The following is a 16,636-nucleotide window of genomic DNA, read 5'->3' as shown; positions in this document are numbered from 1 at the left end:
GCGTGTGCGCACATTTCCATCTAGATGCTCCGACGATGCCAGTAAATATCAGCAGTTGGACTGCCAACTGCTTTCCGTTGACTTTGGCATTTTGGTTAACTGGTTTGTATGTACATCACACTGACAGCAACAGGTATGGGATTATGTGGGCGGGACCACACAGGTGGAGCGATTCTAATGAGCCGAGATGACCCATATAAGGCACAGCAAAATTCGGTGCTGACGTCATTTAGTGGACATTCTGCAAACCGTTCGTTTATCGGGAGGATTTCTTTCAAACTGAGAAAGTGAAACAGGGAGATGGTGGTCTTTTCTGATACTGTGGGGACTTATTGACACCCCAGGGACCCATTTTAGGGTTGAAAAACATGGAAAAGTCGATTTTTCATAATAGGGCCCCTTTAAATCATTCTACTCATCCTCTAAAACTGACCAGTAGTTCATTCAATACGGCGCCTACGACCTCTGAACTGTGGTTTGATTATTATGTTTCTAAAAATGTTTCTCATCACTTCTGGTCTCAGTCTCACCTTCGTTGCTCCTGATGACGTCCAGTGTGGTGATTTTGTCCTCCTTCACACCAGAGAGCTTAAACACACACTCGTACCTGCTCTGGTCTTCAGCTGCCACTGAGAGTTTCAGGTCGGCACTCATCTGGAAGGTTCCATCGTGGTTGGGGAGGATCTCTCCGAGGTCCACGTCCTCATGGAGATCCTCTCCATCTCTCCTCCAGAACAGTGCGGCTCTTTGAGGGTAGAAACCTGTAGCGTGGCAGCTGATTGGAGAGGAGGGAGTCTTCTGGACGAAGGACACTGAGGGAAGGTCTGAGGAGAGAGAGACGGGTTAGAGGTTCTTTATCCTTATTATTATGATCTGCTGTGTATTAATGATCATGTCTGATGTATCTGAAATGCCTTAGTGACACATACACGATTTATGTTAGTTCGAAATCGTGTTTACTAGAAATATATGCAGATGTGACTTGTCAGTAAAGTTTCAGTCATGTTCTCTGTGTCGATCTCTGTTGTGATGACTTGGAGACGGCGCTCCCTGAAAACAACATCAAGCCATACGTGTGTTGTATTACGACGTGATGTACAACAGGTAACCGTGCCGAGGCACAGTACGGATCAGATGGCCCTGGTGTGAGGGCGCCCAGATGAGGAAGGTAGGACAGAGGGTGAGACGAAGACAGAGACAGGAACTGAGACAGACAGGAACAGGGCAGTGACAGGGATTCTACCTTTTCTCAGCAGAGAGCTCCTCCCGTACTTCAAATACGTCTTCAGTAACTCAGGACAACGATAGGTGATGTCATGTTTATCCCGTTCTAGCCAAGCTTTATTAATATCCCACTTGTGATTGGTGATGACAGCCTGTTGTTTTGGAACGATCCATCTCTTTGTCTTCGAGTCAAACGCAATGAAGTCTTCTCCATCATAACCATATTGAAAGAAACCATTTCCCTCATTGGTCTCATCATCCCATTCACAGCCAATTATCTTCTGGAGAATGTGGACACCTGAGAGAGAGAGAGAGAGAGAGAGAGAGAGAGAGAGAGAGAGAGAGAGAGAGAGAGAGAGAGAGAGAGAGAGAATTAAACCAGAGTGAGATCATCAGTTAATATCACATCATTTCCATGGAGACACACTGATCGACAGACAACAGAGGAGCTACACCTGCTGCTGTTATTGGCTCCATGAAAGCCAACCATCACCTGGACAGTGTGGACGTCTCAGGGGGAGATGGTCTGAGTACGGTTCGCTTCAAGTCCGTGTTGCAGTTCGCTTTGCCTGGTCATTGTGAACACAAAGTGTTCCAGCTTCGCTTTGCCATCGTATTTTACCCCTCTAGACCAGAGGTCTTCAACATTTTCAGGCCAAGTAGCCCCAAGACTTATAGTGACCCGGTAGAGGGCCCACATAATATTAAACAAACTGGAAGATTTGTATGTGCTCAATATAGGTTGTATTCATGTTAAGGTGTATTTGTTGACATATCTTTGGGGATTTATTTGGGATCAAATAATTTTGGGGACCCTCTGCAGTCATACTGTGGACCTCCTAGGGGTCCCGGACCCCCTGTTCAAGATCTCTGCTCTAGACTTTCTGTTTGGGACACAGTCATATCAGCCACCGATTCATTCAGTAAAAATATGAAATCTGAATAGGCTTCAACTCTTTCTAGTTGCTGATCCATCTTGTAAACAGCAAATACAAATTCAAATCATCAGGAGACACCGGTTACCTAATTGGCTAAATAACAGAGCTAACAGCTAATCACGTTCAAGGAGATCGCATAGCGTTACATTATGATCATCATTATTCAGTAACAAATAGCATTGGGCCATATTAAACATTATCATGATGTGTTCTAATGTAATCTTGTAAAATAGATATTTTATAGAGAATTAAAGAATTAAAAAGCTCAGAATTCTTTGTGTGTGGAAGTGACACTAAACATCACGTCAATGAAGGAGAAAGCGTTAACTTTAATGAACTACAGTGTGAGCAGGACTGAGGCCCCATCAGAGCTGAGGTGGACCAGAATCAGAACTGAGGTTGAATCTTCAAATCTTTTGTCTGAACAACACTGAACAGGAGTTAATACAAAATTATATAAAACACAGAAATGCAGAAAATTATCTAATTAGAGAAACTGGAACTAGAACGTGTTTTCTGATTTATTAAATAAAAGACTGATAATCAATGTTCTGCTGATTAACTAGTGGATGTGTGTGTGTGTGTGTGTGTGTGTGTGTGTGTGTGTGTGTGTGTGTGTGTGTGTGTGTGTGTGTGTGTGTATATGTGTGTTTATTAAAATACAGGATCAAAGTATAAACCAAATGTTGTCAGAATGAAGTGAAATATAAACAAACCTCCACTTTGGTTGAAGTGCTGCTTTGTAACTTCAATTTTGTTTTTGTCGACCTGCTGAACAACCACACAGCTCTCAGTGTGACTCTGCCAGTACTGAGGATCATCTTCTGTGATTCTGTTCATCCAGTCCTGTTTGGGTTCCAATCTCCTGGTGTTGCTGTCATAGTGAGTTACCTCAACGTCATCAACCAACCCAACAGCCACAAACTCTGGGAAGTTTGGGACTCCAGAGGACGCCGTGAAGAAATACTTCAGAGAGTGAATCTCTGCAACACAAGATGAACGTCATGATCTCAGTTTTTATCTTCAACAAATCACTGAACAATGTTTCCTGCACACACAATCCAACAGAACTACTTCTCTCTCTCTTCTATCGCTGTTTGTTATTTTTCATATTCAAGTAATAGGTTTTATTTTGTTTGATGTTGTCGTCAGAGTGTTTGTGGATTTCAGATGTTTGAGTATAAAAGTTATTTTTTTAAATACAGAAAGAACCAAGAAACCAAATCTGACCGTTTGTCCCTCACTTTCATAAATCTTGATTTCTGTAAACTGAAGTTAAATCTCAACATCGTTGTTAAACAACATGTTGTGTGAAACCAAATCCTCTCAGCTTTATATTATTTTATTTTATTTATTGGGTTCTATTGTTCAGTCTCACAATGCTATTGGATCGTACATTTGTTTGTAAGTCCCGCTTTATGGCCATGAACTCACACAACCTCTCAAGGTTTCCTTCTAACATCTCTCCGTTTCATTGGACTGGATTCATCAGATTCAACAAAAAGTAAAATGTCTTTTAGTGTAGTAAGCAATCAACCTTGCAAATGAACCCTTAGCTGTTCTGAATTGTTGTTCAGACGACGTGAGCACAAATACAGGAATTCTGCTCCCATCTAAGCCCAATTTTGCAATATAATTTTTTTGTATTATTATTCTCTAAATTCATACATAAACTTTTTTTTAAACTCTTAAATTTCTGCATCAAAGGCCTCCTACAACAACATCTGAAAGGTAAAAAAAAAATTTTTTTAGGTTTGCTAGGTCTGCTGCTCTATCCGGGCTGAAGTGAGGCTGAGACCAGGAGGAGCGCTGACTTCACCCTCCGTCTGAGCCAATGGGGATTTTAGCTGAGCACCGAGTCACTAATAGCCGGGTAAAGCCACTGAGGTTAATAACGAAAGTTAAAGTGGAGCGATGTTATTTCAGCCTGCGTGAGAGGACGCTGGAGACCCTTTATTCTGGTTTCTCAACGCTGTCCGCACCTGAAAGGAGCATTTAACCTCCTGCTCCTGTCATCTGCAGGCTAATGCAATGTAATGTCAGAGTCATTTGCCATCTTCCGAAAAAGGCTCAAGACTCACCTGTTCAGACTTCACCTCGACTCTAGCATGACCGCCCCCCCCCCCCCCCCAAAAAAAACTTACCTATAGCACTGTGATCGTAGCACTGCTGCTCTTAAGGTACTACTTTACTCAGATGAGGACCTAACACTTGTTCTATTTTTAGCTCTTACTTTATCGGCAATGATATGTTGTGGTTTCTTTGTTTCCTTCTTTTGACAAATGTACTTATTGTAAGTCGCTTTGGACAAAAGCGTCTGCTAAATGACCTAAATGTAAATGTAAATGTGCAGAAATGTTTGAATGAAGCTCACATACTCTGCAGTAGTGTCTTAGTCTGCTTGTGTTCAGTCAGGCTGTCGACAACAAACAAGAGCTCCAAGTGTGTTTTCATTGATGTTTGTCTTTAGCAAAATGGCGCCTCGTGTCAGTAGAAACATCGAGAAACGGAGAGTTCCTTCGTAGTGCTGAGAAAGTGTCTGTGTGATTTACTCTACCGGTGATACGGGCACTTGCGCAGTCAATTAATCAGTCTCGCGTAGTCGGCCACTCGCGAATTTTTTTGCTAGTGTGGAGAAAAATGTAAATACATGAGCTAATCACACATGTTTTAAATTACTACACACACATACACACACACAGGCACAGGCGAGAGAGCAGCAAGGGCAGGGGTCAAACAACATACCAAGGATACATTCCTTAGCGGAAGCCGCACAGGGGAGGAGTATATGATATATGTGCATCTCGACAACATACACACACATACATAGATGACAGCACCCAGAGGGATGGATCGTATGAGCCAGTGTGGGTGGAGATACCCAGCGCTCCAACCAGGCCGCGGCATGCTAAAATTACGCTCCGCCTGCATCTATAGAATGAGCCAATCAGACTCATGCGGAGTCTCAATGAAATAAGCTGCGCATTCTGTTGTAAGCGCCTTTTGAGTGAATTCAACCCTATGTTGAGTTGACTACTAGGTCCGTGCACGTATAACTGCCGGAATATGTTTTCCTGATATTTGTGCTAATAAAGCGCTGTTATTGATATAACCCATAGACTCTCCTCGTATATTCAAGTTTACTGTTTTTTTCACAACAAATCTGGTAGCAGAGGATGGTTGGGAGAAAAGCTTGAGGAGGAAAGAATTTTAACGACTACCTCCTGTCTTGCAGAAGGAGGGGGGTCTCCTGAAAGAAAGTGGAGGCCAGAAGGATTCATCCATTCTCGGGAACGTTGATCACTGAGCGCTCAACCGAAAAGGTAAGCAGAAACCTATTTAATTGAATTCTGTATATTGAAAAATATAAATTAGGTGATCAACAACTACCGAGTGTGAGTATGAATACTTTAGACAAAATTTAACTAAAGGATAAAATGTTAAAAGAACAGAAGGAAAGCATATTCTGCAAAAGTGATAAAAATAAACCTGCCATAGTGTGTACACATGTGTGACTGAACCTAACAGAAAACACGAGATGAAGGACGAATAGAAGGGCTTTTATGTGTACAGTATCGTGAAGAGCGGACCCACCACACCCCGTGAAGCATGAGAATTCTTGCACATAATTAAGTCACTCTATTAACGAACATAGCGTGTTTTGGGTTAACCAACAGACTGCATAAATAGTACTTTGTAATTCGGAAATCGATACAACTCCCCCGGGACCGCGCTGTCGAGCAGAGAAGCGTAGGCAGTGGTTGTAATACAATAGAAATTTATAGTACTTTGTAATTTGGAAACCGATACAACTCCCCCGGGACCGCGCTGTCGAGTAGAGAAGCGTAGGCAGTGGTTGTAATACAATAAAATTTAGACATGGCATGGAGTTTTATGACATAGACATAGAAGAGTTCAGAGAGATAGATAACAAAGAAGAAGAGGAAGCAGCCGACACCCTGTTGCACGCTCTAGGAAGTGACACTCTCCACTCAGCAGCAACAGCAGAGACACACACACCAACGATAACGGTAGTGAGTAGACAGATACTAGAACTAGAAAAACTTATTAAGACGAGTCTGTTAAATAAACCTAGTGGGATTCGGGCTGGTCTGGGTAACGTTAGGAGCGATTCTTTTGATTATATTGAGGGATTGAACGAGGGGGAAATGGAAGACTTCGTAGAGACCTTGAAGGCTAGAGTTATGACTGAGGATAGAAGTAAAAAGGGAGATGGGAAGATAGTTAAATCAGTAGCGAAAAGGTGGGAGATAAAGGGATGGATCACCAAGGACGGGCTGCCATCAAGAGAAGCTATGAATATAATGGTGAATGATGTCAAACAAAGATTAGAGAGAGCTCGACAGAACATGGAGGCTGAAAAGGACAAGCGATCATTTTTCAAACCACTCAAAAAGATGTTTGAAGAACAAGAAGAAGAGACAAGAGTAACAAATCTAATGCTAAAAGACCTGTTTCAGCAGAGAAGAATGGAGAGGGGAGACAAACATGAAGAGACACAGGGAGGGGGAGGGGGCATATATCCAGTCCTGCCAGAGAAGTTAACAACTGGGCCTCCAGAAACGACACCTCCCCCAACAGCCCCACCTCCCTACACCCACCAAAGATTAATGCCTGCACAGACCACAGACACAGCAGTACAAGCACCAGTACTAACATTGGCCGGCGTGGAAGTCCTCGTACAAGACCAAGACAGAGAGGAAATGAAGAGAGAAGTGGAAAGACTGCAACAGCGAATAACGGCACTGGAGCCCCCTGGAGGATCAAGGAGTCAAGGCGGCTCAGAAAAGACCTGGTCAGAAAGTGAACCAGAAGGACCCCTCACAAAAAATCCCTCGAAGCCACCTAGTGGTGGAAACTATACCGACCCAAGGAAGGAGGGGTCAACCAGAGTAAAGTCACCTGCCAGCAGTATTGGCGGCCAGAAAAAGGAAGAGGAACAGGGAGCGGCTGGAGGATACAACCCTAAATCAGCGGCATGTGGATACGATCGGGACTTCATGAGAGATAACGAGGACCACTTTGGCCTCCCCACAGGAGGGGTAGACATATCTCAATTGACTGATCTAAGCAACATGGCCGCTCCAAGTCCAAAAACCCCGCCAAGGAGCCCAAGCCCCACCAGAGGAAGATATGTGGTGCTTCACGGGCCCCCATACCACGGATGTCTCCCTCCCAGAACACATACCACTGCCAAGACAACATGGACTCCCATGTACGGACCACCCAGGAGCCGCAGTGGTTTTGAATGCGGTGAACTCACGATTTTGGACTATAACCCCCCATGACGTAGGAGCCCTGGAAACACAACCAGTAATTGTCACCCTGAAAGACCCAGATGCACATCCTATTTATCGACGGCAGTATCCTCTAACCCAAGATCAAATGAAGGGAATTGCCCCCACGATACAGGGCCTTCTGGACGTCGGGGTAATATACGAGTGCCACTCCCCATGGAATACTCCCATATTACCGGTACAGAAAGCAGGGGGAAAGGGCTGGAGAATGGTACAAGACTTCCGCCCTATAAATGATGTAACGACTCCAGATGTTCATCCAGTACCAGACCCACACGTAGCACTCACGAGTTTAAGCCCAGCATTTCGATACTTCACTGTCATAGATTTGGCAAACGCTTTCTTCAGTGTTCCACTGGCACAAACATCACAAGCCATGTTTGCTTTCACGTTTGGTGGCAAACAGTACACCTACAATCGGTTGCCACAGGGGTTCAGGGACTCGCCAGGTCTCTTTAATCAGGTACTAAAAGCACACCTACTAGAACTCCAATGGCCACCAGGGGTTGTGCTCATCCAATATGTAGATGATCTTCTCTTGGCAGCAGAAACATCTACCCTCTGCCTGGAGGCCACTGCCCTACTGTTCTCAGTTCTGCACAAAAAGGGCTACAAAGTCAAGAGAGAAATAGTGCAGCTATGCAGAGAAGAAGTCCTATTCCTAGGCCGACAAATCTCGGCATCAGGATTGGGAGTATCTACGGCCCACAGGGAATCAATCCTACACCATCCAAAGCCCACCACGGTGGCAGACATGCTGTCATTTCTGGGACTAACGGGCTACAGCCGATCCCACATACCTGATTACTCCAATCGGACACAACCTTTGCGGACAATGATCAACGAGGTAGGGGCTCGAAACCTCACAGAACGACTACCCTGGACTTCTGAAGCTGAACAAGCATTCACTGACATGAAACAAGTACTCTCCCAAGCTGCTGCACTCACCTCACCGGACTACACAGAAGTGTTCCATTTGGATGTTTCTGAACAAAATGCATTTTTAAATGCTGTTTTGTATCAGAAAAAAGGGGGAGAGAGGAATGTGTTGATATACTACTCTTCAAAACTCGACGCAGTGGAAACCGGACAGTCAATGTGCGCCAGATATGTTGCAGCGGTAGCAAAAGCTCTCCAAAAAACAGCACATGTAGTGATGTGTCACCCATTACAGGTCCACACTGAACATGGAGTTGCAGCGTTTTTGGCAAGTAAGGAGTTTACTTTCAGCATGGCCAGAAAAACCAAGATTCAAAGAGAATGCACCAGGCCACATATAACCTTTGTCGCAGCCAAAAGGAACATGGCTGGAAACTTTGGGAAAGGAACCCCACATTCATGTGAAGAACTTGCGGTCAAGGAAAGTAAGCTCAGACAAGACCTGAAAAATGACATAGATCCCAAAGCAGAACTCTGGCTCTACACTGACGGATGCTGCTATCGAGGAGAAAACGGACTGAACCAGGCATCATATGCAGTGGTTCAGCAACACCCCAATGGAAGACATGAGACGCTCAAAGCAGAAGTAATACCACAACCCGCTTCAGCGCAAATGGCAGAAGTCAAGGCGCTCACCGAAGCCTTGAAACTGGCCAAAGGAAAGACGGTGAACATCTTTACAGATTCTGCTTACGCACATGGGGCGGCACAAGTAGATGCACCCATGTGGCAACGGAGGGGATTCGTAACATCCAGCAACGCCCCAATCAAACACCAAAGAGAAATACAAGAGCTGGTGGAAGCAATCACCCTACCAAGAGGAGTATCCATAATGAAGTGCAAAGGTCATGAGAAAACAGGCACCAGGATCAGTCAAGGAAACGAGGCTGCAGATCAGGCGGCCAAAAAGGCAGGAGGATATCAGCCAAAGCAAATGATACTTAAGCTGACGCCCCCCCAACCTAAGCTCACCGAAGAAGACCTAAAAAAGATACAAGAACAAGCAGGCCCGTACGAATGGTCGACATGGACACAAAAGGGGGCCACAAAGAAAGAAGGTCTCTGGAGATCACATGATGGAAGGATAGTGGCACCAGCAAAACTAGTAGCGACCCTACTAAAAGAAGCCCATGGACCAACCCATGAAGGACAAAGACAGACACTGTTGAACATTTCAGCACTCTGGTGGCACCCACACCTAGACAGCATGGCAAAACTATACTGCGAAGAATGCGTCGTCTGTGGAAACCACAACCCAAGAAAACCATTCAAAACGCCCATGGGATCCTACCCCGTACCTCTCGCACCATTCCAAGATATTAGTATAGATTATACAGATATGGGACAGGAGAACGTAGTACAGGGAAAGAGGTACATGTTGGTAATGGTAGACAGATTTTCAAGATGGGTAGAAGCAATCCCCACAAATAGAGAAGACGGGAAGACAGTAATAAAGTGGTTGCAAACAGAGCTAATACCCAGATACGGGGTACCGAAACGTATCAGATCAGACAACGGGACACATTTTAACAATCAGATGCTGAGTGAAGTGGAGGCATTCCTGGGGATTGCACACAGTTTTGGTTCGGTCTACCATCCACAGTCCCAGGGACTGGTGGAACGCGCGAATCAAACGTTGAAGGCTAAAATAGCCAAGGTATGTGCGGGCAGTAAGATGACATGGTTGGAGGCCCTCCCTTTGGCTCTCATGGCCATGAGAACCTCAAAAGGGGGAGGCACGCACCTGTCGCCCCATGAGTTGTTGACGGGAAGGCCAATGCCTGGCCCGCCACGTGATGGAGGACATATACCTCCTTTAGATGTGTGTCAGATAGAGAAATCCGACTACATGAGAGAACTAATATCTCTTGTCTCAGCCCTCTCATTACAGGTGCAGAAGGCACAGGAGAAGGATCCCGAAGAGCAGGGGACGATAGTCAAAGTAGGAGACTGGGTCAGGGTCAAGGTTCACAAAAGAAAGTGGACAGACCCCAGGTGGACTGGTCCGTACGAAGTGAAGGAGGTTACTTCACACTCGGTCCAGGTCAAGGGAAAAGCAGGAGCTCCCTGGCACCACCTGACACATTGTGCCCCAGCATCACCACCTACTCGCTCACTCCAGGAAGTGAGAACAGATTTGGCCCAAAATGACGACTCCGAGGAGTTTTAGGAGACTCTCCGGAGATCCGTCTGTTGCACCGGAGGAAAGACGGAGGTGGAGATATGCAGACTATCTCCCAAGGGGGAAAACGATGTGCACCGTGATCATGGGTGTAACCGGGGTGGCGGTAATACTCCTTCTACTAGGACTTGAACTAATAAACAAAGAGCGAGACAATTCCACCAACATTTACCTAACCCGTCCCAAAAGGGAACAAACGAAAACTTTCCAGATCCCCGAAGTCGCGTGCGGTGCTAAAATAGTTTTAAATTATACTGCCGGGGATACCACAATGTTCACATTCGACCTGTGCTCCGTGATAGACTGCGGGGAATCCCAAGCAAGTTGGCGGGGCTACGATGTCTATCTGTGTCATAGTCCACGAATAGTGGAGAGCTGCGAGGCCACTGGGAATGCTTTCCAACATGGGTTTGGGCTCTCGGTGCATTCACAGCCATTTTGTCCCGAGTGGTATCTAGTAACAAAGTTCACTGGGACTTGGTCCGGTTTTACCCGATTCCCACACAGCGAGTTTTGGGACCACATTTCGTTCCAAAGAGATTTCAGTCCAACCGGCAATCCGCTCACTCTCTCTATCAATAACATTAAGGCAAGCTCCACGGGAAAAAATCGCATATGGATCGCATTAGGAGTAGACGTCACCGGAAAAGACCAGATACGAGGAATACAAGTAAACATATACCCGCCCAAATACGCCCCCACTAGTAAAGGTAGTGCAACGAATACGACCACAGCTAATTCCACTGCCCTAAAGCCGCCCACTACCAGTCCGATAGTGATGACCCAGGATTACACAGAATTAACTCCTTTAGACGTCGTAAAAATGGCTACAGGCTTCGGAGAAAGTAACATTTGGTTGAGGTGAATTACGGATAATGCTAAGCGCCAGAACATGACGGGATGTGTAGCATGCGCGGCTGCGCGTCCTGCCATGTTCGTCGAACCTGCCCCCTTATATCCAGACAAAGACAAAGTAGGTTATGAATGTATGATGAACTTAACCAGAAAAGCCACACCCTCAGGATGCCAATCCCTGGCATCAGTCTTCCCACCCATTGATAATAAAACTAGGGCCGGCTATTTTACCGCCATAAAAGGAAAAGATCCCAGGTATCAGTGTTTCAACTTCACCAGCAGCAAACCAAAAGTTAATGTGGGAAACATACCCTCAGATTGGTGTAATAGGACAACATCTGGGGATGTGATAGGACCATGGGCCCGAGCGGGACTGTTTTACTATTGTGGAGGGTTGCGTCTCTATTCTCGAGTAGAGGCCGACACCACCTTAGGCACCTGCGCCATGGTCAGACTAGGGATGCCCCTTACGTTAATAGGCAGTCGAGTGATAAAAAAAACCCTCAGGACGTAACGCCCTCGTCCGGCGAAGAAAAAGACATATACTTGCTAAAAGGGACACAAGCTTGCAAGACCCATTTGGAGGGACCACATACGTGGACGCTATAGGTATCCCTCGAGGCGTGCCAGACGAGTATAAATTGGCCAATCAAGTAGGGGCAGGGTTCGAATCGATCTTTCTCTGGATACTCCCCAATAAAAACGTAGACCGCATTAACTATATCCACTATAATCTTTTGCGCCTCGCTAATGCCACTAGGGATGCAGTAGAGGGGCTGGCGGAGCAGCTCGCACCCACATCGATCATCACTATGCAAAATAGAATGGCGCTAGACATGCTCCTAGCTGAAAAAGGGGGTGTCTGTGCCATGTTCGGAAAACTTTGCTGTACCATAATCCCCAATAACACGGCCCCAGATGGCTCAGTCACTCGAGCATTAGAAAACCTAAGAGCACTCTCCAAAGAAATGCACAAAGCATCAGGGGTCGATGACCCGTTCACCAAATGGATGGAAGTAGTGTTTGGAAAATGGAAAGCGGTAATAATATCTTTAGCAGCCTCAATAGCCATCTTCCTGGCCATACTAGTCACCTGTGGGTGCTGCTGCATTCCATGTCTGAGAACCATGGTTTCCAGGTTAGTGCAAACTGCACTGACTAAAGAAAAAGACCCACCAAAATATATGATGCCCCTACTAGCTAATGAGGAACTTGAGGATGGGAGCCTGGACATGGAAGACGAGGAAGGAAAAGAGTACCTTTAAACAAAATGTTCACACCTAGTTGGTGTGAAAAGGGGGATTTGTGGAGAAAAATGTAAATACATGAGCTAATCACACATGTTTTAAATTACTACACACACATACACACACACAGGCACAGGCGAGAGAGCAGCAAGGGCAGGGGTCAAACAACATACCAAGGATACATTCCTTAGCGGAAGCCGCACAGGGGAGGAGTATATGATATATGTGCATCTCGACAACATACACACACATACATAGATGACAGCACCCAGAGGGATGGATCGTATGAGCCAGTGTGGGTGGAGATACCCAGCGCTCCAACCAGGCCGCGGCATGCTAAAATTACGCTCCGCCTGCATCTATAGAATGAGCCAATCAGACTCATGCGGAGTCTCAATGAAATAAGCTGCGCATTCTGTTGTAAGCGCCTTTTGAGTGAATTCAACCCTATGTTGAGTTGACTACTAGGTCCGTGCACGTATAACTGCCGGAATATGTTTTCCTGATATTTGTGCTAATAAAGCGCTGTTATTGATATAACCCATAGACTCTCCTCGTATATTCAAGCTTACTGTTTTTTTCACAACACTAGCAACCTGCAGTTGGAAACCGCACGGTGCGGACGTAAAGTCGAAAACTATAGCAAATTAGAATATTCGTGTGTTTCGTGCTGTCGGCAGCCCGGTGTATCGGCAGACGGAGGTGCGTTTGCCGTCCGTTCGCCCGCTAGTGTTTCTCGTGGGGAAGAGCGCTATCCAGGAGCATGCGCTCGCGGCCCCGTCGCCAGAGGGACCCAGGAAGAGGCTGGTCTCCCTCGATCCAGACGAGGTTCGTGAGGCGGGTTCAAACCCCCCTACCAGGCAGCACCGCCGATCTTCACCCCAGCTACAAGGGAGGTGTCCCCCCTCTCCAACGCCCCCTTTGTATCCGGCAGTTTCGACTAAATTGTTAAACGTAGCTTTTGGTCTCCTCTCACTCTTAGTTAAATACGTACACAGGTATTATATTATTTGGTTATAAATTCCTTGAGTCAGATTACATCCCTTTGGTAATTATACAGTCCTTTATATGCTCCAGTACTTTCTTCAGTACAGTAGCCTACCACAGAAGAGGAGTTTGTTGGCTGAAAGCTTTGGCATTGGCTCTACTTTTGGAGATCCAAGGAACGACAAGCTATTTCTAATATTCCAATATCAGCTGTGTCTGATTGTCTCGTCAGCCTGCCCTCATGTTTTCCCACCTGAGCCCCGTTCCTAATCAGTCCTGGTGTATATAGTCTGTGTATTCCCTCTGTTTCCTTGTCAGTTCCTTCTGTGTATTTGGTCTAGTATGTTCCTTGTGGTTCGGCCTGTTATCCCTGCTGTAGTATTCCTTTTTGTGGGTTTTTGCCTGCCTGTTTTTGGGACTCTTGTTTTTTTGCTTAGGAAGTGACCCGGAAGTAAACAAGTGGCCGCCATGATAAAAATTAATTCTCTAAATTTGAAGGAAGGGAGCTGCAATGCTTCCTTTCAGATCTCCTTTAGCATAGGATGCAACAGATCTTCCTTTACGAAAGGAAAGGAGATTACACCGACCCAAAATTCCTTGTGAGGGCAACATTTAAAGTGAACGAATGTGATGATCTTGGGGTTTTTCTGTTTCCCCTGTTGTTTTGTAGTTTCTGTCTCTTGTTGTTGTTGGTTTCCTGTTTTATTTTGTAGTCCTTCTGTCTTGGGTTGTCCTTCTTTACTTCCTGTTGCTTCAGTTAGTATACATATGCCAATAATCAATATCCTTCATATCAATAAACTGAATATCACAAGATCTGTAAGCATATATGGAATCACAAAAAGACAGCATTTTGGAATATCAGACAATTTATTGACAAAAAAAAAACAAAGTAGAAAAATAATGAAATTGAGCAACTTAGTTGTACAATCATCTACTTGATGCAACACCAGAAGTGATTCTGAGCATCGCTGCTCAGTTTCTACCAAACTAAGAGAGCAGACGTCCGCTGTCCCAAAACACCAGCAGGACATACTTTCAGAAACATCTCATTTCATTTTCACCATCAGTGTGCTGAGAAGCTCCAAACAGCCCAGAAGGCTTTAAGGATCCCCCATCATAAATATAAATATATAAAAAATATAAATATATTTCAAAAACACATCAAAAGAGATGAAACAACCAGATCTCATGTGAACAAATAATAATAATTTATTTCCTTTATGGGCGCCTTTCTAAACACTCAAGGTCACCATACAAAGTCAAATAAAAACAGTGAGAGCATCAATCAGACATTCATCACAGCGAGCAAACCCTAATAAAACAGTGTAGAAGGAGCAACTGAATTAAAGGGAGGAGGCTTGTCTAAATAGATATGTTTTCCAGTGAGATTAGAAAGTGGGGATGGAACTGAAGTGTTGGATGTCATGAGACAGATAATAAACAGCACATTTCCACGTGCCGTTATTAAGCATTTCAGGCTTTTCCCACGTCGTTCAGCCACAGTGAAGCGGTCGCACAACTAAGTTAGATTTAAGGAAACTTCACGGTCGGGCTTCAAATCAGTACATAATCTACGCAGCATACGTAATGAAACAAGTTAACAGGAAACGCGTCGTGAAACTATGAACTTTTAAAAGAAAGCAGCAACGCTCCGGGACACGGGTCTGGGACACCGGTCTCCTTGGTGCAAGTCGTGTGTTTGTTTGACCCTCCACCGGCAGACTCACGTTCTAAACGTCCTCACTTGTTCACGACGCTGCTTCTTCATTCAGATGTGTTTACGTTGCAGTGCAGACGCCGTGGCATACGAACGACTAACAAGAAGCTAGAAAGGCGTTCTTATTGCAGCGACGGGACGACGAATTGTTGCATCATCATTCGCCGTTTGGAGAAAACAGGCTGTTTGACACATCATCATATTCCAGATACACGAAGAAAAACCTCTAGGAAGTCAATCATCGTAAAAACAATCTTACGTTTTCAAGAAATATACAAACTACTCACACAAGTGGAAAATAAACTCTGAAGTATATAATGTGTGTGTGTTTGTGTGTGTGTGTCGGGGTCGGCAACACTGATCCAACAACGGAGAGAAAAACTCTAATATCTGTTATCTCTCGTTATCATCAAACTGCCGGATGCTACGAGTGCAGATATGAAAATTCATGGATGTGTGTCGACATGTGAATTTACATTTGTGAAAAGCCTGACAGCATTAAAAAGCATTTAAAAGTATTAAAGTTCAGCTATGCTGTATTATTTAGAGATGAACACACAAACTTCAAAATTATATTTGTAAACTAAAACAAAAAGCCAAATCGTACTTGTAAAATATATACCAACCTAATTTTGAAATGTCGTATTCCAATCAATGAGCATCTACGATGACATCACTGACAGCATCAATAATCCTCGGACGAGTCGCTTTTCAAATTACGCATCGTCATTTGATACATTTTTAATTCGCAAATATTGATTATTGCTCCTTTTAAAGCCTTGTTGCGTTTGGCAACGTTAATGTTTTGGCCACGTGAATATCAGGGACATTAAACCGGTTTTGTCGGTGATCCGGCTCTTTTGTTTATATTTGATTTCAGATTGTGTCAAACTTTGTACATAACAGAGTCTGAAGTTATGGACTGAAGTTCACCCTCCTCTTCCTGCAGTCACTCACATCTGTCAAATACACAAGCATTAAAAATGAACAGTGCAAAACGTAATAATATGGCAATAAGGTATCAGAAATGGAAGGTGTGAAACCACTGGGATAGTACAGGCGTCACACATTAGTTACCTTTTATCCAACGGTGTGTTGCTGCTTGAAGTCTCCGGGTCTGAAGAGACCAAAATACAAAACAATAGTCAAGTAAAGGACAAAATCAGATAAAGAAGCGTTTTGTACGGACAAACAGATGGATATGGACCTGATCGGATAATCAACGA

At 44.7% G+C, this 16,636-nt stretch overlaps 2 protein-coding genes across 2 annotated transcripts in view; both read right to left on the bottom strand.

The window, feature by feature from the left end:
• Positions 1 to 115: 115 nt before the first annotated feature.
• On the bottom strand, positions 116 to 4,616 carry LOC311027495 (major histocompatibility complex class I-related gene protein-like; the record flags this gene model as incomplete). The annotated part of the gene is made up of 5 exons (XM_084031517.1): positions 116 to 120; positions 531 to 824; positions 1,244 to 1,522; positions 2,879 to 3,145; positions 4,541 to 4,616. The coding sequence occupies 5 exons, from the start codon at positions 4,614 to 4,616 to the stop codon at positions 116 to 118; spliced, it is 921 nt and encodes a 306-aa protein (XP_083887643.1).
• Positions 4,617 to 14,879: 10,263 nt separating this feature from the next.
• LOC311027493 (major histocompatibility complex class I-related gene protein-like) overlaps positions 14,880 to 16,636 on the bottom strand; it is a 60,248-nt gene continuing 58,491 nt past the window's right edge. The window contains exon 10 of the mRNA XM_084031515.1: positions 14,880 to 16,369. Within this exon, the coding sequence (XP_083887641.1) occupies positions 16,360 to 16,369 (10 nt within the window). The 3' untranslated portion in view covers positions 14,880 to 16,359. The remainder of the gene's footprint in view (positions 16,370 to 16,636) is intronic.

Source organism: Eutrigla gurnardus, assembly GCF_963514095.1.
Source record: "Eutrigla gurnardus genome assembly, chromosome: 17".
NCBI classification, from domain to species: Eukaryota; Metazoa; Chordata; class Actinopteri; order Perciformes; family Triglidae; genus Eutrigla; species Eutrigla gurnardus.
The sequence above is the reverse complement of the archived record's forward strand: the minus strand, read 5'-3'. Positions and strand labels throughout refer to the sequence as shown.